The following is a 24,538-nucleotide window of genomic DNA, read 5'->3' as shown; positions in this document are numbered from 1 at the left end:
TAACAACAACTAATATAGATGAAGCTATTATTAAAGAAAATCTCTTCAATGCTTTTTAGATATCAAATATCTAAAAAGGATAAAAAAAATACTTATCTGTGACAGGGAGAATTTTAAATTATAAGACCTTTTCCCAGAGTGAGAATAATCTACATAAACACGATGATACTTCAGATGCTATGCAGTTTTTCTGTGCATTATTCTAAATGCATCCGTAGCGTTCATACTACCATGCTCCCCCTTAGTGCACAGAAAGGACAGTGTTTTGTCTATATAAACCTCAATTATTCCCTAAATATGTTAAAAGGGCTCTTAAAAAAAAAAACAAAACAACAAAACAAAGCAAAAAAAAAAAAAACCAACCCAAAAACATCAAACTATATTTAATGTTTCACAATTCGTGAAACATTTTGTGACTATATTTATATTGACATGTTTTCCCCTTTGCTCTGTTCTATGGACTACTTGATAAAATGCATTAGTGAGACAAAAGTGGTCTGGAGCATCTCTTATGAGGAGAGACTGTTTAGTCTAGAGTAGAGAAGACTGGGAGGGGATCTCATTAATGTATATCAACATGTCAGAGGCGGGTGCCAAGAGGATGGTGCCAGACTCTTTCCAGTGATGCCCAGCAACAGGATGAGGAGCAATGGCCATAAATTAAAACACAAGAAGTTTCACCTCAACATAAGGAAGAACTGAGGGTGGCAGAGCACTGGAACAGGCTGCCCAGGGAGGTTGTGGAGTCTCCCTCTCTGGAGACATTCAAAACCCGCCTGGATGTGCTCCTGTGTAACCTGCTCTAAGTGTCCCTGCCTTGGCCAGATGATCTTCAGAGATCCCTTCCAACCCTAATGACTCTGTGAAGTTTATTAATTACTACTAAGTTATTTAAGATAGGAGATGAATACGAAACAAGAGCAAATCTGATGAGGCTATGTATATGATTTATCATGTGGTGGCTCGAGGAGTCACCCCATGATTAGACTGGCGAACTTGGTTCTCTGGGGTTGAGGCCCAGGACATTTACAAACTTCACTCAGCACTAAAAATCTCAGGCCAGCCTCTGTATTGCCCATATTTTAATGGTGTGAAGTAGATCTGCTGCATCTGGAAAAGGACAAAATTTGCTACTGGCTATGGGATACTACAACTTCATTAGAAAAGGAGCTACAACTCAATGGAGAAGAAAGATCAGCAAAATCTTAATATTTCATATAAAACTGATTTTGAGGACCTAAGAAAAGTCAGGATTTTCTTCTGAAAAGAATTTGCTATTTTTATAAGCTCACAGTTACACAGTGTATAAATATAGGTACAAATATATGCACTTGCTATACTTATAATTTTTATATATTATATATTCACACACACTGTACTATGATTATTATAAATATTGAGGAGGTTTTCTATTTGAAACATTCAAAAACATACTTTCACAGAAATCAGTTAATTTGAAACAACTAGAAATATCTTTTCTTTCATTTTTGAAAATTTACAGGCTACATCTCTCAAGCATAGTCAGAGAGAAAAGGGAATTTTGATCATTCCATCACAATATATGGAAGAGAGCAGCAAGCAGCTACCGTCTTCACTGAAACCACAAGTCAATTCCTTAACGCGAAGCTATTTTTTCATTTAAATGAAGACAGACGATCATTTCAAATCTTGTTATGGTCGCTTTGATATGGTATCTTGGTCTCGCTTCCATTAGAACAAACAAATTTTGACACCACCAAAATCTGAATTTTCACAACAAAATTTTCTCTACCGCACACATCATTCCAAACAGCAATCTACTATTGCCTCCACAAGTCTTAAGGAAAGCATCTGTTGATGTTTTCATAATCATATGTCACTTTTATATCCAGACAGTACATCTGCACAATATACAGAGTACAACACAAGTGCTACCACAGTTCCACAAGCAACGGCATCACAGCATTTCCTTCCACTACCAGTCTAAACTGAGGCTAACTACCCTTGGGCTGTCAAGCTTTATGGGTAATTGCCCCAGAGGAACCCAGGAGCATGCAGGACATTTTCTTTTCTAGTGGTCAAAGAGAGAACAAAAGCCTCCAGGTCTTTCAGTTCAGTGCTCATTGTAACTACCAAATTCTTGCCTTAAAAATGTAAATCTCTTTGTAGACACACAGCTTGATATTTTACAAAAATAACAGAGCTAGAATTTACCATGCTTGTTCTATGAACAACTGAAAAAAAGGTGTCAACATTTTAGAAACTGAATTTTGTATCAGAGTAAGAAAAATGGTGGTGTTTAATATTTAGTGAGAAGAAAGTTCTTTCAAAACCTGCTGAATATTTAAATCTAACATTTTATATCTGCTTAATCTGTAATAATATTTTTCATAAATAAGAAGAAGTGTCACTTTAAAATTATGAATTTTCCTCAGAGGACAACATTAATGTTAAATTCTTCATCTTAAACATGGGTGTGTAACTTGTGCCTGTTAGATACTACAGTGCAGTGAACTACACAAATTACATCAATTATTTCTCTCACTCAGAGTTTTTCAGGAATACAACATCCCATCCTAAAAGTTGCATTATAAATTTAGCAAAATCTACACTAGCAAAATATGCATTTGAATCTTAAATCCTATGGTACAGAGAAGATTAGACTAGATGAACATAGTTGAGCAACACAGAAATATGCAGCTACTGCACAGTTAATTGTGGTGGGTCTCTCTAAACAGCTTAACAGTGCTATATGTAATCTAGTACACATTGTCTTCCCTCTGCTTTTCCCCACATCCTAAAACAGAAAAGCCTGGCACTTGCAGATGGTGTCTCCCTCTCCTTCTGCTGTCTGGAAGGCCCCAGGACAGATTTTCTTGCCCTTTTTCTGTTTTAGGCTCCTGACCTTGCCTCACCTCTTCAGCCAGGCCATCCCCTTGTTCTGCTCTCAGCAGCTCCCTGGCAATGTGCCCAATGGTACTTTCCCACTTTGAGAAGGACCCCGTTACTAAAATGAAGCATGCTGAAATAAGACAGATACTTTATCAGGTTTTCTCTCAGGGAACTGAGTGAATTTAATGAGAATGACTGGTAACAGTTACTACTTAATTACAATAGTACTGGGATAAAATCCGTTTACTAGAGATGCTTGATAGCATGCACCAAGAAACGCATTTTAAAAAAGACCCCTTTCTAAGTGACCAGCGGTAGTTTCACACAAATGTCAAAGTTCTGTTGTTTTCATAAACAGGTGTCAAAATGAACCATGGGTATGTGCAGTCTGAAAAAAAGGGCTGTGGCCAAGGAAAGGAGGTCAACGACCAAAAGCGTTTTATATGAACATCATCTGCTGACATAATACTACATTCTGGAAATCACCTATTCAGAAAGAAAGAAATGAAAAGGAACAATGTGACTTCAATCCTGTCCTCCTGTGAACATTTGTGTTTTGCTTTGTTGCTTGTCTGTTTGTTGGGATTTTTTTAAAACATACTGTATTTTTATGTCTCTGAAACGTTGAGTAGCTTAAAATTAAGGCTATGGCAATAGTATGCAGTACTAATAACAGTGTACTAATAGCATTTAGACAGAAGTGTAACATCAATGTGCCATTTCCTCTTTCTTTCCACTGACCATGGTGCTTTACTACCTGTTTGCATTCTGGAAACTACTTCCACAAGCTGGGAAAAATATACTTTCAGCATTTTTTCAAAACAGGGCTTTTATTTAGATTGTTACCACATCTTGCTGTCATATTTGCTACATGTCTTACGCTAACCCTGTTGTGTAAGCGTAAAGGAAGAAGCAGAAATTTTTATTATTTTTTTTAAGAAAAGAAGCATCTAAACTACAATTATGCACAAAAGTTTCAAAGAAAGTTCTGCTTCATTCTCCTCAACTACATGCCTGTACAAATGTGAGAGCACTTTATAAAAGACGAGGCAATGTGAGGTGATGTCTTCTCCAAGACCACTGTGGATGGCCATGTGGATGTTCACATCATGTCGAGATACCTAATTTTTTTTAATGTTGCAGTTTATATGAAGTGGCCAACCCTAACACTTGCTGTGTGACACAATGTGCTGTCCAGAAGCGCTGTTACATTAACATCTGCTTGTGTTTGGAACAGAAGGAAGTGCTCTTTTAAACTAGCTTTACACATGAAGAAACTGACTGTAACAGCAGTAAAAATGAGAAATTCCTTTGTAGTCACCTGAGGTACTCAAAGGTATCAACGCAGTATAACAAAGATAAGAATCAAGGTGCATTAATACACTATTTTTGGTAATTACATATAAAATTGGCTCTGTGCAAATAAGAGACAATTTCCTAATTTACAGGTAAACAATTAAAGATAATAAAGAAACTGCCTTATCCCTTTCCATGTTCGAACAAGCCAGCCAGAGACTGCAGCCTGACTACAGCCCGACTATAGGCAGACTACCAGCTGTCTCTCTGGCCATACAGCAACTCCAATCAAAGTGCCCAGAATACCCTCGCACTACAACTCTGGAGATTAAAAGTTGCTGGATACTACAGATAGGAGGTTTTGACACGAGGTGACCAGCCACAGATTCGTGAGTAACTTAACTGCATTTTGAACCTTCGCTCCTCAGTCCCTCACACACTACCCAGCCAAAGAGTTTCATGCCTACGCATCTTCCACAAGCGTCACTTTGGCGCTGAACCTCCCAGATCCCATTAGAGTCTCTGCTGTATCCCACTGCTTGCCCAGCCCAATCCTGCACACTTTTCTCCTGCAGATTCCCTTCACAGCCACACTGAATCCTCTTTCCCTTATCAGGCTGATGCACACCTGCCCCATGCACTCCTCCCTGCAACAAGACAGTGAGAACAGGGTCACGATCCAGCTGCTTATTGTTTTCCTTCACAAACCCTGCCATGGGCACAGGTTAACACCAAAACTAGATAGTGGCAGCCAAGTGAAAAGGCCTTTCACAATGCCTGCACATGACAACCAGAGTGATGGCATGAGTCACTGCTCAACATCCATCGTGGGCTACACAGTTCTGTGCTGCTTTTGTCTACAAGGGCCTCATTCCCACCAAGTTTTCCCCTCAAACAGGGAAAATATTTACAGCCAGGAAAAGGCAAGCAAATAGCTTTATCTTGTATAGACTGATAGTGCCTCAAATTTACAGCTGCTTACACAGAGCAGCTACTTTTTCAGTGGTTTGCATGACCAGCCTAGAATGGTCTTCTGCTCTTCGCACCTGGCTGTTCACATTAGATTTGACACTTATGCAAATCTACTTTCCTGTCAGAGATAGGCATCACAAGCTAGGAGTTTCATGTTTAGAAATATATCCCTGTCTACCTGCAGGTACCCACAAAGTACTGAATTTTCTGTGATTCCTGCTAAAACTAGTGATTAAATTGTGCTGCCTTCCTTGTAGAGCTGAGTTCTCACCAACTGTAGATAGAAAGCAGTACTGTGCAAAACTCTTCATATGGCTGTTTGTCAAAACTGCAAGATTATATTGAATCTCAGAGAGATCTGGAAACATGTAGGTAATCTCTTTTTATTGCAAAACGTGAGAACAAGCTCCTATTTTAGAAGCACACCTCTGAGGCTTGAAAAAACCTACACTACTTTTCTTGGGACTATCAACTATTATGGAACAGCTGAGTGGAAGAAATGGAAGGAAATGAAAGGCAGTAAGCTCCAAGCACAGTTGTGTACATGGTTATAAACTCTACACGCAGCTGAGCACAGCAGAATTTTGCCAGCTTGGCAAAATTACTGGAAGAGGTCGTTAAAAGTATATAGGTAGGAGATCTACCACTCTAATTATAATAAAGGTATCTAAATAGATAACTACAAATATTTAATAATTATGTAAGGAGTTCTTAAGTTCAGATTGAAATAGCAATTCCATGCCTAGACAAGTCTTAAGATCCGTGACTGACTTCTTGTTGTTAAAAACAATGTTCTTAAAATTTCTGGTGGCTGCATGCAGATCGTTTCATCAAAAGTAACAGTAATGTGATGGAGGGCATTGTCTCATAATGGGTTTTGATCAGTCTGTAATTCATGAGGTTTGCCTAAATCCTAGATGAAAAAAAATAAGATCTTTATTAGTCATTGATCTATTCCAATTGTACCATTAGAGTTTTACTGTTCTGCAATCCTAATACGAACCTTGCTCTACCACATCTCCTGACAGTGCTGCAGCATGGCTGATGAAGTCAACAGTCACTATTGCAATTGCCAACAGCACTTGAATCATTTTTGTTCAAGGTACCCAACCTTCCACCACTCTGAGATGTATATTCTTAATGTACTTCAAGACAGAAACTTGAAAGATCTAAAAAGTATTTGACATCTGGCACAGTGACTCAATTAATTATCGTGCTGAATTAATTAGCTTGCGCAGTCTCCTGAGCCAACAGCAGTGAGACTGTAGTCAGCAACACAACACTGCTTGAAAAAAGCAGCACTTCAACAGGATATTACATGTACAGGCATATACAGTGCAGAGTATAAGGGTAGTAAGTAAGCTGTAACTGTTATAGCTGGATAGTAAGTCCTGTGTGGCAATGTCCCATTGCTAACACTAAACAGTAAGTCAGGTAAGATATTTGTAGTCAGCCATAAACACAAAGAGACCAGATGCAGAAATTGTGGCATTTATTCACCTGACGTTCCCTGATTTTTTCTTTCCTTCCCTCTCTATACTAAAAATTCACGTTACAGTGCTTCTCAAAAAAAAATATTTTATCTCTGTAACAGTGCAATGTTTGAGGCTCTTGTCAGAAATTAACTAAACATGCTGTCAGCCACTGAGGTGAACACTGATGTGTTTCATTGAATTCTAGGGAGGTGAGGCTTTATTCACAGAATCACAGAATCCCAAGGGTTGGAAGGGACCTAAAAAGATCATCTAGTCCAACCCCCCCTGCAAGAGCAGGGTAACCTACAGTACATCACACAGGAACTTGTCCAGGCGGGCCTTGAATATCTCCAGTGTAGGAGACTCCACAACCCCCCTGGGCAACCTGTTCCAGTGCTCTGTCACTCTTACAGTAAAGAAGTTCTTCCTGATGTTAACGTGGAACTTCCTATGCTCCAGTTTACACCCATTGCCCCTTGTCCTATCACTGGATATCACTGTAAAAAGCCTAGCTCCATCATCCTGACACCTACCCTTTACATATTTGTAAACATTGATGAGGTCACCCCTCAGTCTCCTCTTCTCCAAGCTAAAGAGACCCAGCTCCCTCAGCCTCTCCTCATAAGGGAGATGTTCCACTCCCTTAATCATCTTTGTGGCTCTGCGCTGGACTCCTTCAAGCAATTCCCTGTCCTTCTTGAACAGAGGGGCCCAGAACTGGACGCAATATTCCAGATGCGGCCTCACCAAGGCTGAGTAGAGGGGGAGGAGAACCTCTCTTGACCTACTAACCACTCCCTTTCTAATGCACCCTAAGATGCCATTTGCCTTCTTGGCCACAAGAGCACATTGCTGGCTCATGGTCATCCTCCTATCCACCAGGACCCCCAGGTCCCTTTCCCCTTCACTACTTTCCAGCAGGTCAACCCCCAACCTGTACTGGTACATGGGGTTGTTCTTCCCCAGATGCAAGACTCTACACTTGCCCTTGTTAAATTTCATCAAGTTTCTCCCCGCCCAACTCTCCAGCCTGTCCAGGTCTCGCTGAATGGCAGCACAGTCCTCTGGTGTGTCAGCCACTCCTCCCAGTTTTGTGTCATCAGCAAACTTGCTGAGGGTGCACTCAGTTCCCTCATCCAGGTCATTGATGAAAATATTAAACAGCACCGGTCCCAGCACCGACCCCTGAGGAACTCCACTAGTCACAGACCTCCAGCTAGATTCTGCACCATTGACCACAACTCTCTGCCTTCTTCCTTTCAACCAGTTCTCGATCCACCTCACTACTTGATCGTCAAGCCCACACTTCTTTAGCTTATCTATGAGGATGCTGTGGGAGACAGTATCAAATGCCTTACTGAAATCAAGAAAAACTACATCCACCGCTCTACCACCATCTCTCCACCTAGTCACTTCCTCATAGAAGGCTATAAGGTTGGTCATACATGACTTCCCCCTCATAAAACCATGTTGGCTGTTCTTAATGACCCCCTCATCCTTGATATGCCTAGTGATGGAGTCAAGAATAAGTTGTTCCATCATCTTTCCAGGGATGGAGGTAAGGCTGACCGGTCTATAATTACCCGGGTCCTCCTTCTTGCCCTTCTTATAGATTGGTGTGACCTTTGCCATCCGCCAATCCTCAGGCACCTCGCCTGTTTCCCACGACTTACCAAAGATGATGGAAAGTGGCCTAGCAATGACCTCCGCCAGCTCCCTCAGCACCCGTGGGTGCATTCCATCCGGACCCATCGATTTACAGATGTCCAGATTGCATAGCTGATCCCTAACCCAATCCTCATCTACCAAAGCAAATTTCCAAACCACATATAAATAACTTAAGTAAACAAACATAACTCCTCTTATGAACAACAGAAAGCACGTATGCTAGTGAGAAAACTAATTGAATGTGCCAAGCAAACTGAAAAATTATATATAAACCAGAATCAGTTCAAGAAAAAAATATATGTAGAAGCTGGCATTGGGTTCGTGTTGCTTGAAAAGTAAACTGAAGTTCTATCAAGTTTATATTTCTTCACAAAGCATTTTAAAGTAACAAATGTAAGATTACAGGAAACATCTGATATTTGGGAAAAAGAAAAAGTATTTATGATCACAGAATAATTCAGGTTGGAAGGGACCTCTGGAGGTCATCCAGTCCAAACTCCTGCTCAAAGTAGGGCAAACTTCAAAGTCAGGTCCAACTTCGAAGTTAACTCAGATCATATGCAGTTCAGTTTTGACTGTCTCAAAGGATGGAGTAGCTCAGAGGACAAAACAATATTGCTGGCAACTACAGTTCTGTTTACAAGAACTTTTTCAGACTTTCAAATGTATTTATACTAGCAGGCAGAACAAAAGTAAAATCAGGTGTTAGCAAGAATAGACTTCATGGTTTTTAATTTGACAAGAAACAAACTACTATTTTACCTGTTTGGGGAGAAAAAAAGTCATGAATATTTTCATCCTACATCTCTCTGAAGTAGGTTGAGAAAGTTACTCCATCCTATTACAATTGTGAGACTAAAAAGGCAGCTCCGCTCACTGCTTGTTTACAAGTTTATTAAAACCAAGGTACCTAAATGTTTTGGTTACAACAAAAGCAGTATTTGCCCAAATTTACAATGTAAAAACATCTTAATATATGCCTGTGCTACCAAAGGAGAAACAACCTCCTGCTAGAAGGACTGTGGTTTCTCTAAATGTCCTTCAGAAAACAAAAATTGAACAACACGATCAACTGCTGACACATTGCAAATTCATCCTACAAATATCTGATGATAACTTTTTGTAGTGAAGGGTCAATCATCATAATCTCCCATACTCAAACTTACTATCTTCAAGTCTTAAATACCTAAGGAAGTGGTACAAGTGGATAGAGCAATAGAGAAAAAACAAAGGTAGCATTTTTCCTAAGGTATTGCATGGACTGACTTTACACCAGGAGTAAGGTTTCTGTTGCATGAAATTTGATGAAAGTAGTCACAGAGGAATCTTAGAAAATTATGTGAATTATAGGTAGTTGTTGCAAATGATGCTTTCTGAAAAAAAACCCCATTTTGAGAATTCTACTAAAAGAATAAAGTCGATGAAGAAATAAAAATGAAATGAATGAAGAAACTGGAGGGAGACAGTAAAATTGTCCATTTTCCCCTTTCTAACAATAAGATGGTTTGAGTACTTTTGAAAATCCATCCTTTATTCAGGTGCCTGCATGGGAAATCTAATCTGGGTTGGGAATACTGAATTCTAGGAAACTTAGTTTCCATGCCACTTTCTGTAAAGTCTTGTTAGCACTTTTTATTAATAAATCATGCTAAACAGTCTACAAAATATCAAGATCTTAGGTGGCTACTATGTACTTGTAACATAATAATGCTTCACTACAATTATAATGTGCATATTTACAGAAAGTAACATGCATACTATCCAGCAAGGCCTTAAAAAGTGAACTTCATTATACAGGCATAGCTTCTCCAGGAAAGAGTTAAAGACTATCAATTTCCCCCATTTCCTCCTATGTCCACGTAACCCCTCTCTCACACTGTCCCAGATGGTAGTTCAGCAGTTCAGCACTTCTCACTCTCTTCAGGTCCTCTGAGGGCAACACAATATCCCCAACACTGGGAAGCTCAGCTTCTCCATTTGCAAAATACTTTTAATCTGATGGAAGATCGTGCTATGTCCAGTAACACTTAACATTATGGCAAATTTAATAAATTTTATCCTAAAATAATGCAGCTATTTGTTTTCTATACCAGCCATTAGTATAAATAAATTAGTCAGCAAGTAATGCTGTGAAAAAAATTTAAAAAGTCACTAAAAATCAGCTCTTAGTACTGAAATGAAACAGCCTGGTTCACCAAACAAGGAAGTGACATTTCCCTTCTGTAAAATAACAAGTTAAATACTATTAACCTGTGCTCCAAATAACTTTACGTGGATGGTTGCCATAGATGAACTAATTGGAAAACAGCCAAGTACCACTGTCCATTAAAGCTAACAATGCCTGTTTTCAAATGCTCTGGCTGAGCAGTAATTCAGGCTATTCCCTAAAGAGCAACACACAATATAACGAAGCGAAGTGCCTTGGAGCATCTACATACCAAGGTGTTATTATTCAGATCCATCTTCCCAGCAAAAGGCCCCCATGTTGTTCCAACCGGAAGCTGCTGCCGGCTCTGAATCTTGCGCTCCCCGTCTTTCTGGACCACCTCCAACTCTCCTGCAAACAAAGAAAACAAGCAGTGTTGAGAGTACTTTCACTTGTGCCTTGACAACAACCACCTCTGCCTTTGTGTTAGCTTTATACACACAGTGTTCTGAGGACCCATATAATGAGAATTAATTATGCTTGTCTGAAAAACAACTGATCTTGTCATCCTGCAAAAGAAAACTAAACCTTCTTCCATTACAATTATATTCAAACTTGGTTCAGAAAGTCCCATTCCTTTCTTGCATCTTTTTCACATGCATTAGAGTTTGAAGGCATTTTTATTCATAATAGCAGATTCATAAGAGTTCTGAAGAAATGCTGAAGAGGGGGGGATGACAGCTGAAAGGAGAGAGTGCACTAGCAGCCACACCTGGTGTATTAACCTCCTTGATGCATTTTGCTGCACAAGACCAAATTCTGAAGCGTTCAGATACTAAAAATTTTAAGAGAAATACCACGCAGTGACAGAAATCCACCAACTCTCCTAATTTTGAAGAAATTACTAAAATGTTTTAGTACAATTAAAAAACAGATTTTGAACTGTGTGAAGTTTTACAGCCAGCAACATTTCAGAATTAGACCCAAAATAATTTACATTCTTACCTTGAAGCTTTAACACAAAATCTGTAAAAGCAGTGGAAAGATGGTATAGTGATTTTTTTTTTTTTTTTTTACTGTGTACTAATTTGTCATTTTTTTTACAAGCAAATTTTATTTTGCAAGTAAAGACTTCACAATGAACACCTAAAAGTAAAATTATTACTGTCACTCATTTAACTTCCAGTGAAAAGAGAAAAAATACACAATTGATCATTATTGTGGAAGGAAAAATAAAATTCAGTCACCACCTTTCTCCCCAACATATTTTTTACTTCATTTCAGGATTAAAATATAGTCTGGACAGCCCCCTTCTTTGAAAACCATCTCTTCAATAACCCTATTTTTCTATGAACAAATGGAGCAACAGTTATGTTTATACATATGATTTCTAACATTCTTTTCTAAAACAATGCAAAGAAATTCTGGTCTCAGACTTTAAGAGGGATAAGATGGAATAAGGAAGAGAGGCTGATCTGTGCTTTTCTTGTTAGATTGATTTTTTACAGGCTGCTGCACTTCCAAACTTTGGCCTTCCTCAATGTAGGCAGAAAATTCGCTATTCTCACAGGTGACAGAGTTCACCTTTGTGGTAGCCATGATTTCTCCTGACCTGTTCCCTGGCTGGTAAAGCCCCTTTCTCCCTTTCCATACCAACCAGATGCAACAGCAGTTCCTGCCTTTTGCATGAGCATGTCCCTCCTCAACAACTCTACCCCAAATCAGGATGGTGCTTTTCCACAAACAGGGTAAAGTCCCACTGTGCAAAAGGTCACCTCGCCCCAGATTTAGAACTGGCAGCTGTTGTGAAATGAACCTTGGGCCAGAGGAAGTGAGTAACTCCTCCTGGTTTACAGGCAGCTCTCACAGACTTTCCTGAGCTAACCATTCCCATGGATGCCTGGATTTATGCTGCAGCCAAGCTGCAAAGTTCTTCCTTGTCCACAGGGGTTAATCTCGACTGTTTTCCAAAAAGAAGACTTGGCTCCAGGTTCCATTTTCAAGCACAGAAATCTAAATTTCACCTCTGAGTGTTGCAGATTACAAAACTACTCTACGTAAAACTGCGCATCAGATCCTTCCTGCAAACTGGAACAAATCTAGGAAATAGAGCTGTATCAGGTTACAAAAGCTTCTATGTATGCGGGTGAGTCCTCTTCATGACAGTGCTATGATATTTTAAAAGGCAGCGTGTGAGCAGAAAAGCTTATGGATTAATTGTATCTAATTTACACATGTAATATATGCGCCCCCAAACAGGGGGAGAAGGGGGGAAAAGGAAAGCTTTTTTCCTTCTCACAGTCACATTGTTACAAGTTGTATTAACTCTAAAAAATTCTCTTTATATGTTAATTATGGAAGACAGAAATCTTTCTGGTATTGCAAGGTAACATGTTGATCACTTAGACACACTGCAGCATCTTCTCTACACAGAGATGAAAACTGTAGCATTTGCTTGCTTTGACGCACTAAAAACCAGCCATGTCTACGGACATGTCACATTTAACTGATACCAGAGGAATCATGAGAATCTTTGAAAACCCTTTTAAAAAATAATTCAGCCTCCCTTTCTGCCACTGACATTTTTCATTTGAAAAGGGTTCAGACACAGTCAAACAGTGACTCCTTATCTGTACCTGTGGATTTACAAGCAGGCCTGTCTTTTAATGGATTAAGAACGACAAACTCAGGGCAGATCATTCAGTGATACCAAAAAACCTACCTAAGTTTTAAGGTACACATCACTGCACTTCATATTTCAAACAAAATTAATAACATGAATCTTATACCTGGGTAAGTAGTTCACGTTTGTGACAAACATAAAACCAAGCAATTATTTTCCATAACTGTATTTTGTTTTCCTGCAGTTGATAATAAAATATATTAATATAGATTATTCCTCTCCTTTATTCCAAGATGCAGTTTGGGCAATACATTTCAACATGCATGAATACACTGAAATGTAGTACAGATGGGGTAACATCATGTTGAATTCCACTGAAGTGGCTGCATTTTCCCTGCCATTCAGAACACTGTGACAGAGGAGCAGACTGCAGACAGGGTTACTAAACATTTTGCTGCATAACCTTCCTGTATCCCTTGATCATAGTTTTACAAAGAAAGATACAATTCTCTCTGGTCATGATGACCAGTAGCCATTTTAATGCTACGGGTGAATTTTACAGTTGGGAATGATAATCTGCTTGTATGTTTGGGCAAACAGAGACATTTTGGCTGCACTTGTACAAGGTGCAGCACATTACAATTTGATCCTTGGCAAAGATTATTTTTTTCTTTTTTCCCACTGAAAATCTTTATTTGGGGGTAAAAATTAACACTGAAAGTTAAAAAAAAAACCCAACGCTCCACATTAGGGTCTGTAGCATCTGCTAAGACTTATTTTTTTTTTTTAATACCAGAGCCTGCATCTTTTGTAAAATCCCTGTGTACGTTCCTTTGTCTGCCCTAAGCAGAAAGACCAGGGGCTGGTACGAGAGTTGTAGAAGAAAGATTACAAATGTCACTATTAAAAATCCTCTCCTGAGTTCCCCTGACCCCAGAGTAAGAAGCCCGCAACTTTTTCTGCATTCATTTACAACATTTTGGTCCTCTGAAATATCCTATTTGGTGAATGCTCTACCAAACCCGCAGCAACAGAGGGGCCCAGCCCTTCGCTGATGAGAACAAGGCTGTCCCCTGCTCACTGCCTGCTTCCCACAAGGACGCTGGGTTAAGTGGTGCCATACCTGCGGCCCCGAGCAATGTGTGACCTCAAGGGAGTTTTCTGGGAAAAAGAGAACCTCACCCTGTGACTCTTAATTAAAAGAGTTTGAAAAATATGTCAGTGAGGCAAGATTTCGCCTTCAGCCTTAGAAGAAGTTCAAATATAAGTCAGAAGCGCTCTCTGCAGCCAGTATCCCCTGCACTACTGCTCAGCATCTTCACAGATTACATCAGGAAAAGGAAGAGGATCTGAGATTTCATTGCTGTATCACCACTGGCAGTAAGAAGCATAAAGACTCAGTTGGTACTGACTCTTCACAGATGCTTGTCCACGGATATCCCAAAGAGCAGGGAGAAAAGGAAAGAAAGGATGAAACACTGCTGCAGCTTCCTTTAATCTGTGCCCCCGCCCAATGAAAGCAGAAAATTCTGTGCCAAACACTGTTAAGAGTTTCTGGGGATCAGCAACTGCAACAGACCACCTCAGTACTGAACATAATATTCCTTCATGTAACAGTAAATTACAATATATAGAATTAATTCACACCCCTGTGACAAAGTATGTGATATATTCATCATCCCTATGGCAAAGTCAAGAAGCAGCTACATTTTGCTGTTTTCATCCCAGACTTCTAAACTGTCTGATTGGAAAGGACAGAATCATAATAGAAGCAGCACTAGGAAATACAAGTAGAGAGAAATGATGCTTAGTTTATGCAAGTTAGGTAAAAAGAAATTTATTTAAGAGACATTCCATTTAGTGATACTTACTTTCCTTTTCCTCGCTATAGAGCAAGTTTGGGTTGGTTTTTTTTTCAGCTTGTTCTTCAGGAACACACTTATTTCCAGCTTGCTGAGTAAGTTTATACAAAATATTTGAGACACATAGTATGGGCTAATCAATTTTGGTAAAAGATAATGCTGTTAGTGCTGTGGGCTGTTTCTCTTATCTTGTTGATGTAGCATACTTTTAAAGTCTGTGATTACTCAAAGACTTATGATAGCTGCACTGTAAAAGAAGCCCCAAGTCATGACTCACTAGTACAGCTACAAAACATCCCATGGCTTTTAAGATATTAGGCCACCTTGGTTGATACAAAACCAGCATGAAAGGACTCTATTTAGGATTCTTTTCTTACATACCCGTATTGTTTCAGGGATGCTACATAGGGCTTGCATGAAATTGAAGGTAGAGAGGTCAGTTTAGCTTAGTCTTTCACAGAAAAATCAGAATAATTAAAAAGAACTGCATAAAACATGTAGTGTACACAGGAACTTAACAACAGCTTTTGGCCCTTAACAGGATTTGACCACAGTCAAACACCAGAAGAGTTTAACTATTCACAGTATTCCTGAATAAGATAATACCAGCTTTCATCCACCTACCCACATTCTGGAATAAGAAACAAAGAAGTGTGTATCTGAAGGTGAATGATGAACAGCATTTTGTGGGAGAAAAAGTGAACTACTTCATTCAGAAATAAGTGCATCCAAATTTATGTTTAACATTTCTAAGCAAGTCATTGATAGTTCTGGCAGTAGGCTTTTGTTGTTTGAGGGGTTTTTTTAATCAGGAATAGTTTTCTAAGTGGAGTCAGTTAAAAAGACTGAATAAGCTCTTCGTCTGCTATAATTAGTGATTGGTTATTTGACATCACCGGCCTCTACCTAAATTTCCACTAGCAAATGGCTCCTTCTTTGCATATTTCCAGTGCACAGCCACCTGTCTCTCTAATGAGTATTTCTGCATGGCAGAGAAACTGTATTTTCAAACAAGGCTGTAGTAGTTTCGAACAAGGACTGCTCTGAAGTCACAGTAAGCTTGTTAAAAACACTCTCAGAAGTTCTTAAGTGCTACCCACTTAAGCCCAGAGCCCAAGATCTGCCTATGCAGAGGAATAATCTCCAATTAATATTTGACTGGTGATTACATCCATTATAACAAACTGCACAGAGCAGTTCACAGATAGCCGAGAACTATCCCGTTTCCACTTCTGTGACTCTTAGCAAGGTAGCGCCAATATTAAATGCTCATACACTTGCTTGGCAGACATAAACTGCACCATGAGATACCTCCTCTAAATTCTCTTCCCTCAATTTTCAAGTCTCTGAGACATAACACACACTAAACTACAGTTTTGAACATAAACTTGAAATACGACATTCTCTATTCAAGTACTCCAGTCAAACCCTGATAAATCAGGCTGGCCATACAGTGATCTTATCCTGTCTGACTCTTTAATAAATCGAACCTTGTAAGTTCACGCTGTTGGAAGTTGTCACTAAATGAAATTGTGACCTTATCCGATGCGTGAACTTATCCTGCTGACAACTACATTTATTGTGCGGATAAGCATGGAAAAAAAAAAAGGACTTTCGATAATTGTGATCTTAGCCATATGCAGCTCTAACAGATGGGATCTTTCTGACGTTCTGTTAATGATTTGCCTATGATGAGCCTCTACTCAGAGAAAAAAATAAATGTTCTTCATAGGTAAGTAGTAGGGGGACTGGAAAATGGTATGAAAAGTGCTCAAAATGGTACTGGCTGACAGGACTGAATCAGAAGCTATTAGCCTAACACAAAGAGCTTTGAATTAGCTTGTAATTGGACTGGAAAAGATAACATAATAGAAGTGGCAAAACAGAAACACTCCCATTCCACAGGGCTCATTTGACAGTCCAAAATTCCAAAACAAGTAACTGAGAGCCTGCAGCAACTAGATGAGATTGCTCGGAACCCCCTTCCAACTTGGCCTTGACATTTCCAGGGATGGGCCACATACCACCTCACAGGATAATCTGTCCCAGTGTCTCACAACCCTCACTGTAAACAATTTCTGAAAATGGCCAACCATCTCACCTTACCATGCTTGTCTGTCAGGGATTTAATACATTGTTTTATCTAATTCGCACATCTCTCCACAATGGAAAGCACTGTACATGTTCTCCAGTGCACTGACTGCAGTGAGGTCTGGAGGGTGTCAGGGTACAATCTGTTCTGCAGCACTGCAAGTCTGCTGTGGGATACAAGAACTAGAGTTATCTTATTAGAAAGCCATGCATTACATATGAGATGAATTCACACTGAAGTCCAAACAGTAGTGGACTAAATTTCAACCAGTCTTCAAAAGAAATTTTATAACTTGCTTTGCAATGAAAACTGCATTCACAGGGTCCTGGGCACAGCCAGAGTTTACATTATCCAGAAGAAACTGATGAGGTGGATGGCTTTTGAGCAGAGCAGCCTTTGTTGTTTCTCTGTCACCCCCAAGTAACTCCTCCTCCTAACCCAGCTCCTCTCTGGTCCCTCCCCTCTTAAGGAGTAGGGCCAACCAGACCTCTTAGCACAATGGCTGTGAGACAAGTAGACACAAGTATAGCCCACAGGTATTGACTGTTCTAGCCTACTGGTCTCCTTTGCCTACACTTAGAAGCAGCTCTTGGTAGCAAACAATGCAGGAGAAGCTGCCACATGCTGCTTCATTCCTAGCCAAGCTGCCTAATGTTGCCCCCTCTTGCCAATGCTCCCACAGGGAATGTGTGCACTTTAGGTAAGGATGACAAATGAACAGGCTTCTCCATTTTCTGTAACGAAAATCTTGCTGCTCCCTACCTTTCTTTAGAGCCCCGGAAGTCAGAAGCAGAGTTTCTTTATCTCTCCTACCTGCTGCTAGTACTGTAAATGGCAGAGAGCGCAGGTACTATCCTTATCTGCAACAGCACTGTCCTACAACAGACAATAAAAGGAAGGAAAGAATATTTTGAAAGTGAGGATAGGGAAAGACTAGGCAAAGATTTTCAGAAAAAGAGACCACAGAAGGTGAGTGGAAATAAGTTTAAAAAATGAGGCAAGAGATAAGGAGTCTAGGGAAGGAGCCATTTGAAGACCCAAGCTGGGTCTAATCAGGATACAAAGACACAGCCTGGAAAAATGGGAACAGAAGACATTCAGAAGAAAGATGGATGAGGAAACTTTGCCACAGAGTGAGAGGAGACATATATGTTTCCAAGCCTGAAACATAAGGACAGACGTAGAGGAATTCATACTGAGAAACAGAATATAAACGCTAGTATCCTTTCTTAGCTAAGGCATGTGTGCTTTTAGAGTGCTTAATTCATAAGCTAAACCAAAATAAAGTATAGTTATCCTAATGCCTCATTGCTCAGCTGCATCCTGGCTAAAGTGAACACCTGAAGCTTGTCTATATTGCACCCAGTGATATGACTACACCTGACATTTGGTCAAACCCATTCTGTCTCTCCAAGACAGATCATGATATAGGCTATAAAGCTTTTCTGAGCTGAAGTTTCATTACTGGTTATTTAGTTTACACTGGGCTCTGGCTATGACCACAAAATACCAACATAGTACTCCATCCAGCCTGGTTGATGAGACCTTAGGTATAGTTACATAAGCTGCTCCAGACTGCCAACTGCAATGCGGAGCTAACTTCAGTGATGTGAAGGTGCCCTATGTCACAAGTACACAAGCACAGTCTTCAGAGACCCATAGTTTCAAAACAAGTGCATGCACTGATATAAAACATTCAGGTTTGTGCTCTGTTTGTAAAGTCTTCATTTGCTTATATACAATGAATGCAAAGTGGAAAAAAATACATTCCTGTAGTGCGTTACACTCCTGTAATCTACAGAATTCAGGAACACAAGATCCCATTCTAGGTTAGAAAAGCATAAACCCGCAGTGGTGAACATATCTGCATAGACTTGAAATGACACGCAATTTCTACATTTTGGGGGGGCTGGGAGGGAAGGCAATTAATTAAACAAATGTTAAATAGCACATAAATTGAGTAACTACTGAAGATACAGCTCATGGAAAATTACTTAGTAATTGTCCATCAAGTACACCATCTAAATAATATTAAAGGCTCAAGCTGAACTATTACAGAAAGTACTGTTTTTTTCCCCGGAAGTCAGAAAGGAAGCAATACAGAACGAACACTGCTGCTTGAGTTTGATTAGCTTTTTAGTAGAACAGACCCATATACAGCTATATAGACTTTTTATTTGCACTGCTTTGTTGAGCTTACAGAAACCTGGTTAAAGAAAACAACGAAGAGGAAAGAAGTAGAAGGAAAAAGTGTTTATTCAAGATGCTCTAAAAAATGCCAAAGATTTGTTCACTTGCGTCAAAGCCAAGTTCCATCTAATATGAAAAATACTCTGTTCATACCAGCATCTTCTCTACAGACAGAGGCAAAATAAACCCAGCAATCATGGTAAAATCCTGATTCTGTGATGGAATTAGAAGAAACTTTTTTTAGTCTTCAGTCAACCCACTGCAAGTGAAACTGACACCTCTTTTTTTCAAGACAGAGGTGTTTTCTTCATACAAGAAAAAAAAAATGCTTGTCTTTCTCAGTAATTTTCCTTCTGCACATTTGGCTGCACAGTTAGAGAGGTTTGTTACTCCCTGAATGTGATGAGGTAAAACCGGAGTAGAAATACTCATGAAAATACAGAAGAAAAAAAAAAATAATCCCACCAAGTGCAGCTGAAGAGACCCTCCCTGCAGTTTTCTGAGAGAGGAATACTGCAAACTCCATTCTCACACGGACGCTCCATACTGGCAAAAATGATTCCAAATTATATTATAACACTGTGCAGACCCAGTGGGTTGAGTAGGTTCTTTATCCCAGCTACATGTAGCTTGCACAGTTTTGCTCCCTCTCTCTCCATCACAAATACACACGATACAGAAATGCCAGACTTGGCAAGAGCAGGCTGATGATATTACTGAAGAGGGTTTTCTTGATAAGATCATCATCTGTTTCTGGACTCCTGGGTATGCTCCTTTCCTCAGCAGAGGAACAGTCGACCCTGATAAATGTCCCTTTGTGCGCAGATTTTCCCCCGATATATGCGAAGACATTTCAGTCCTGAGTCTGGCTTTTTGTTGCTTCGTATAGCTCAGATAGAGGTATATGGAGCATTGTATGTAAAGTAATAGAAAGGGGACACAATTGAAAATACAGTTTATGTAACTCAGACTGAAGCATCTTCTGTGATAGATGCTATTCTGTGGGCAGAAAATTAAACATTTCACCACCACCTACACTAGTCCTTCCCTAGGACTTTTTGGAATCCTTTTAGCTTGAAAGATGCTAACATTTTCTTTTTTTTACATTATTATTTGCATAAATGTATATGATATTTAAATAATTAATAGACATTGGTATGTTTACCCAATATTGTTGGATTTCTTTTTTACTTGGAAAAGCAAAGAGTATCAAGATAGCCTGTGTGAATGCAGAAAGCTACTAATGTTAATATGAAGACCACTGCATTAATATTGACATCATGAAATGTATTAAATGAACAAAAATGTTTTGGAAAGTATTGGTTTTAACTCTTGAAGGAAAGAGCAGTGAGATCATCTGTGACTGAATCTGTGGTGTCTTCTCATTTTACAGTACCTATGCTTAGAGATAGAAGGATCTATTTTCATCTCTCATTTGTGTAACAGCAGATGAAGTTATTTTGCTTTCTAGCAGATATGCATGCTCAGAGCTATGAAACCACTGCTTAGATGCTGATTTCTAGCTCACAGTATGTGAGCCAAACTGCCCAAATGTCTTGTTAAAGAAGCAGATGCTTTAACATGATTTCCCTATTTCCTTTCAATGTTCGCAACAAATTTCTGAAAGAAGAAGAGTATCAAGAAAAAGACAAAATTCTCAACAAAGACTGAAATTTATCAGTATTTAGCATAACCCCCTAAAGATCTAGTTACTGCTGAGATTAGGAAGGTGAGAGGAAGACTGGGACAAAGGGAGATTGAATGCCATGCTCCACTGCATGCATGCAATATATAGTTCCATCCATTATAATTATAATTTATATGAAAAGTAACATTATTATAAATAGAGATAAATGTAGTATAACTATAGCGTACAATATCAAGATTCAAATTAATCATTTCTTTGCACTTGCTGGGGATGGCCATGCATAACAGACACATGGCTCTGCACTGCTCCAGCACTCATGAGTTATGTGCTTATCTACATCTTCTATGATCAAGTACCAGCAATGACCAACACAGCTTTTTAACACTGTTGCAAGAAAGGAATTGACTGCTGGTTTTGGACACAGACCAGGGTACCTTCCCTTGTTCCTTCAGTGCCTTAGTCTAGACTATCGCACTGCTTTCACATGCAGCTCTATCTTAGCACAGCCAAGAGCTCAAAGACAATATAGTGGGGTGCCCATTTATAAGGTAGACTGTAACTTTGAGGAAAATAGACCCTTGAATAGGTATTGAACACAAGTCCTGTCTGCTACCTAAATCCTACTCTGAGGCTTATATAAGACTTAAGTAGAATATTGGTTTTGTGGTAGCCATCTCTACAGGAATGATCTTGACCTTCATATGAGCAAGTCCCAGGGACGTCATGTGAGTAAAGCACATCCCAGAGGGTTCTGCTTTACTGCCTTCCCCTTGAATACTCCATTACTGCTTGGACAGACATAAGAGTGTGGAGCCTGAGGAACAGCTGTGGCTGGCACATGGGGCCTGTTCTGCGGCAGGACACAGTCTTTCTCAAGAGCAACCTTGCAAGACTGACTCTTCACAGCCTAGATTTTACTTCTGTAAATGGAGAACAAGTCTGCATTCTCTATGGCCTTAATGTAAATTTCAGCCTAAATAAGAAGCTCAGAGTCTCAGAGCGAGTCAGTGCTGGCAACAGGAGCCCTAACTTTCTGTAACAGTTGTAATCACTGTTTTTGACAACCTCACACAATACATACAAAGAACTTATTATTTTGAAGAAGTAGGTAAGTATTTCTGGCAAAGCACAGCAATTAAAAAGGCAGTGTCAACAGAGATCAAAAGAATTATAACTCAGAATATATCTGGGCTACAGAGCTGTTTTTGAAGCATTAAAACTGCCCCTATAATATGATGTTTAAAAAATACTAATGTCAATTTACAATGGCTTATTATCCTAAAATGGCGATGTATTATAGCAATACAAGAAGTACAGCCTGCTATTGAGTATTAAGTATATAGAATTAAAATAGTTAAGTACGTAGGAAACAATGATACTGAAAAGGCTGCAGGCTGACATTTTCATTCTCCTGCTAATAAAATCAGCAGTTTACAAAATTAAATAGAATAGCATAAAACTCCCCTACTATCTGCTCCTTCTTTTCCTCCCCAAGAAAAAAAAAAACACATGCATCAATGCAAAGAGAAAATTTCTATTTTAACCATGATTATTATTTTAGAATCACAGAATCATCAAATGGTTTGGGTTAGAAGGGACCTTACAGATCATATAGTTCCAACCACCATCGCCACGGGTAGGGACACCTTCTAATAGACCAGGGTTCTCAAAGCCCCATTCAGCCTGGCCTTTAAATGCTTCCAGGGACGGGGCATTCACAACCTTTCTGGGCAACCTGTTCCAGTGCGCCACATTTTGATGTACATAGATACTTTTTAACTTAACTTATACTTTTTGATAGCCACAGACAATTTTCTGTACAAGGAGTCTTGAAGAAAGGCAGGTTTTTCCCCCATATACTTTCATGTCAGTGAACAAAGTACATTAACAACATACATAATGCATTAACTTAAAAGGATAAAAAAAATAGATAAAAAAAATACTACTTTTACATACCCAATGACATATTTAGTAGTTTCAAAATGAAGCCTTGGACCACTCTTTTGCAGATTCCAGGGCCCCAGCATAAAAGTTAGCTTTCTACACCATCTCCTGTCCCCCAGACACTGCTTCCTTACCCAGTTCACCTGCCACCCCCACTCTCCCTATTGCCTCCTGTGGCCTCACTGTTCCTTCTCAATGGCAAGTACTGGGTCATACCCAAGATCCCAGTGACTGCCTCCAATAATGTCCAGAATTAAATGTCAGAAAACCAAGAGGAGTAAGGCATACATGCTGTCCTGTGCACACCTGGTATCCAGCTGTCTTCTCCTATTGATCACAAACCATCTGCCAGCCAAGCCTAATCTGCCCCTTCAAATTCCCAAAAGCTGTTTCCTACCCTCATCAAATGCAATTCAGAACCTTCTAGTCCTTTCACTGACATTTATATCTTGTCTCAGTCTTCAGATACCGTCCTGAGTATAAACTTTTCTATTCTCTTTGACTGTATTCATCAAAGAAACACAACACTCCAAAGATTAATTTATTCTACAAAAACCCTGTTTCCAACAGTGTGAACATCCTCAGCATACTGGACAGACATAGCAATAGTTGTGTTGCTAACATCTTTCCTACTGCATATAGTTATTATTTCTTCTCCTCACACTTCTGTAAACGCTACACTTTACACAGTCAGTAGATGATACAAGGATGACATCTTCCAGTCCACAAACAGAATCTCCCAATGACCTGCTCCTAACCTCCCACAATCAGGAGTTGATACCTACTAACTGAATGATTTCTACAGTAGATGTCCATGAGGAGAATGGTACAGCATGCCAAAACTAAGTGATGAAGAAGTAACAGCCAGGGAGCAGCTCTCTTCCAGAAATAGTAAGTCCAAACTTTTTATCATGAGTAGAAGCTTAATAAAATGTAGGAAATGTTTAATTTTGCTTTTTAATCAGCTGCCCCTGTTCAAATAAATGCATATTTCTTTCTTCTCAAACTTATTTTTTTTTTTTCAGACTTCTAAGTCTCAACTCAAATAACATGAAGGTATTTCTAGGTTATCATCTCCATTTTGTGGCACTGCCCCTGAATTAGGCTGCAGCCTCCAAGAAGGCAAGAACTGTATTTCACCTACTCCTAAACGTACTAAGAACACTGGAATAGATAAATAATATTAAAATTGAAATAAACTAAGGATACATCCTAAGAAAATGATCAAATGAAGACTGAACTGTGAACAGTTTTGCTTCCCAAGAAAGACTGAGTCTTTCACTGTGCCAGATATGGCCATAATATGTTTAGGTACTTTCTATATGCTTCTGCTGTCTTCTCCGTTTGGCATCCAAAGCAAAATACTGGAAGTTACTTTCTAAAATGAAAGACAGACAGATATTTGGAAGGAGTACCAAAGAAACTCTTATCAACAGGTAACTCAAACCTTTGTTAGCTCCCATGCAGTACTTTCTCATGCATATCACAATAAATAGTACCAAAAAGCTATAAAATAAAGCTGATACATATGTATTTTATAGAAGGCCAGTGCTGCAGCAAATGTTTTAGTCATAAACTTGAAAGATCTGGGCTTGGTGAATTGGATCTAAGCCTACCTTCCATGGGACCTCCAAAATCACTCATAATCTCTCTGTAACTGTGGAAGTAATAAGACTTCCATTCTCTCACCTTTTATTGACCTGTCCTTTTTAGATAGCAAGCAATCCAGAGTGGGAAATGTAATTGTGTTT

General features: G+C 39.3%; 1 protein-coding gene and 1 long non-coding RNA gene across 6 annotated transcripts in view; one reads left to right on the top strand and one right to left on the bottom strand.

Annotated features, from left to right (window-relative positions):
* Positions 1-24,538, bottom strand: part of ZFPM2 (zinc finger protein, FOG family member 2) — a 317,161-nt gene that overhangs the window by 150,658 nt on the left and 141,965 nt on the right. For all 3 annotated transcript variants that reach the window (XM_065668790.1, XM_065668789.1, XM_065668791.1), the window contains one exon: positions 10,721-10,839. In XM_065668790.1, the coding sequence (XP_065524862.1) occupies positions 10,721-10,839 (119 nt within the window). The remainder of the gene's footprint in view (positions 1-10,720; positions 10,840-24,538) is intronic.
* LOC136008893 (uncharacterized) overlaps positions 12,314-24,538 on the top strand; it is a 55,788-nt gene continuing 43,563 nt past the window's right edge. For 2 of the 3 annotated variants that reach the window (XR_010610263.1, XR_010610265.1), the window contains exons 1-2: positions 12,314-12,574; positions 23,593-23,678. This is a non-coding gene — a long non-coding RNA (uncharacterized LOC136008893). The remainder of the gene's footprint in view (positions 12,575-23,592; positions 23,679-24,538) is intronic. The other variant, XR_010610264.1, reaches the window with a different exon arrangement.

Source organism: Lathamus discolor, chromosome 2 (assembly GCF_037157495.1).
Source record: "Lathamus discolor isolate bLatDis1 chromosome 2, bLatDis1.hap1, whole genome shotgun sequence".
In the NCBI taxonomy this organism is placed as follows: Eukaryota; Metazoa; Chordata; class Aves; order Psittaciformes; family Psittacidae; genus Lathamus; species Lathamus discolor.
Note: the sequence above shows the minus strand (reverse complement) of the source record. Positions and strands in the feature narration are given on the sequence as shown.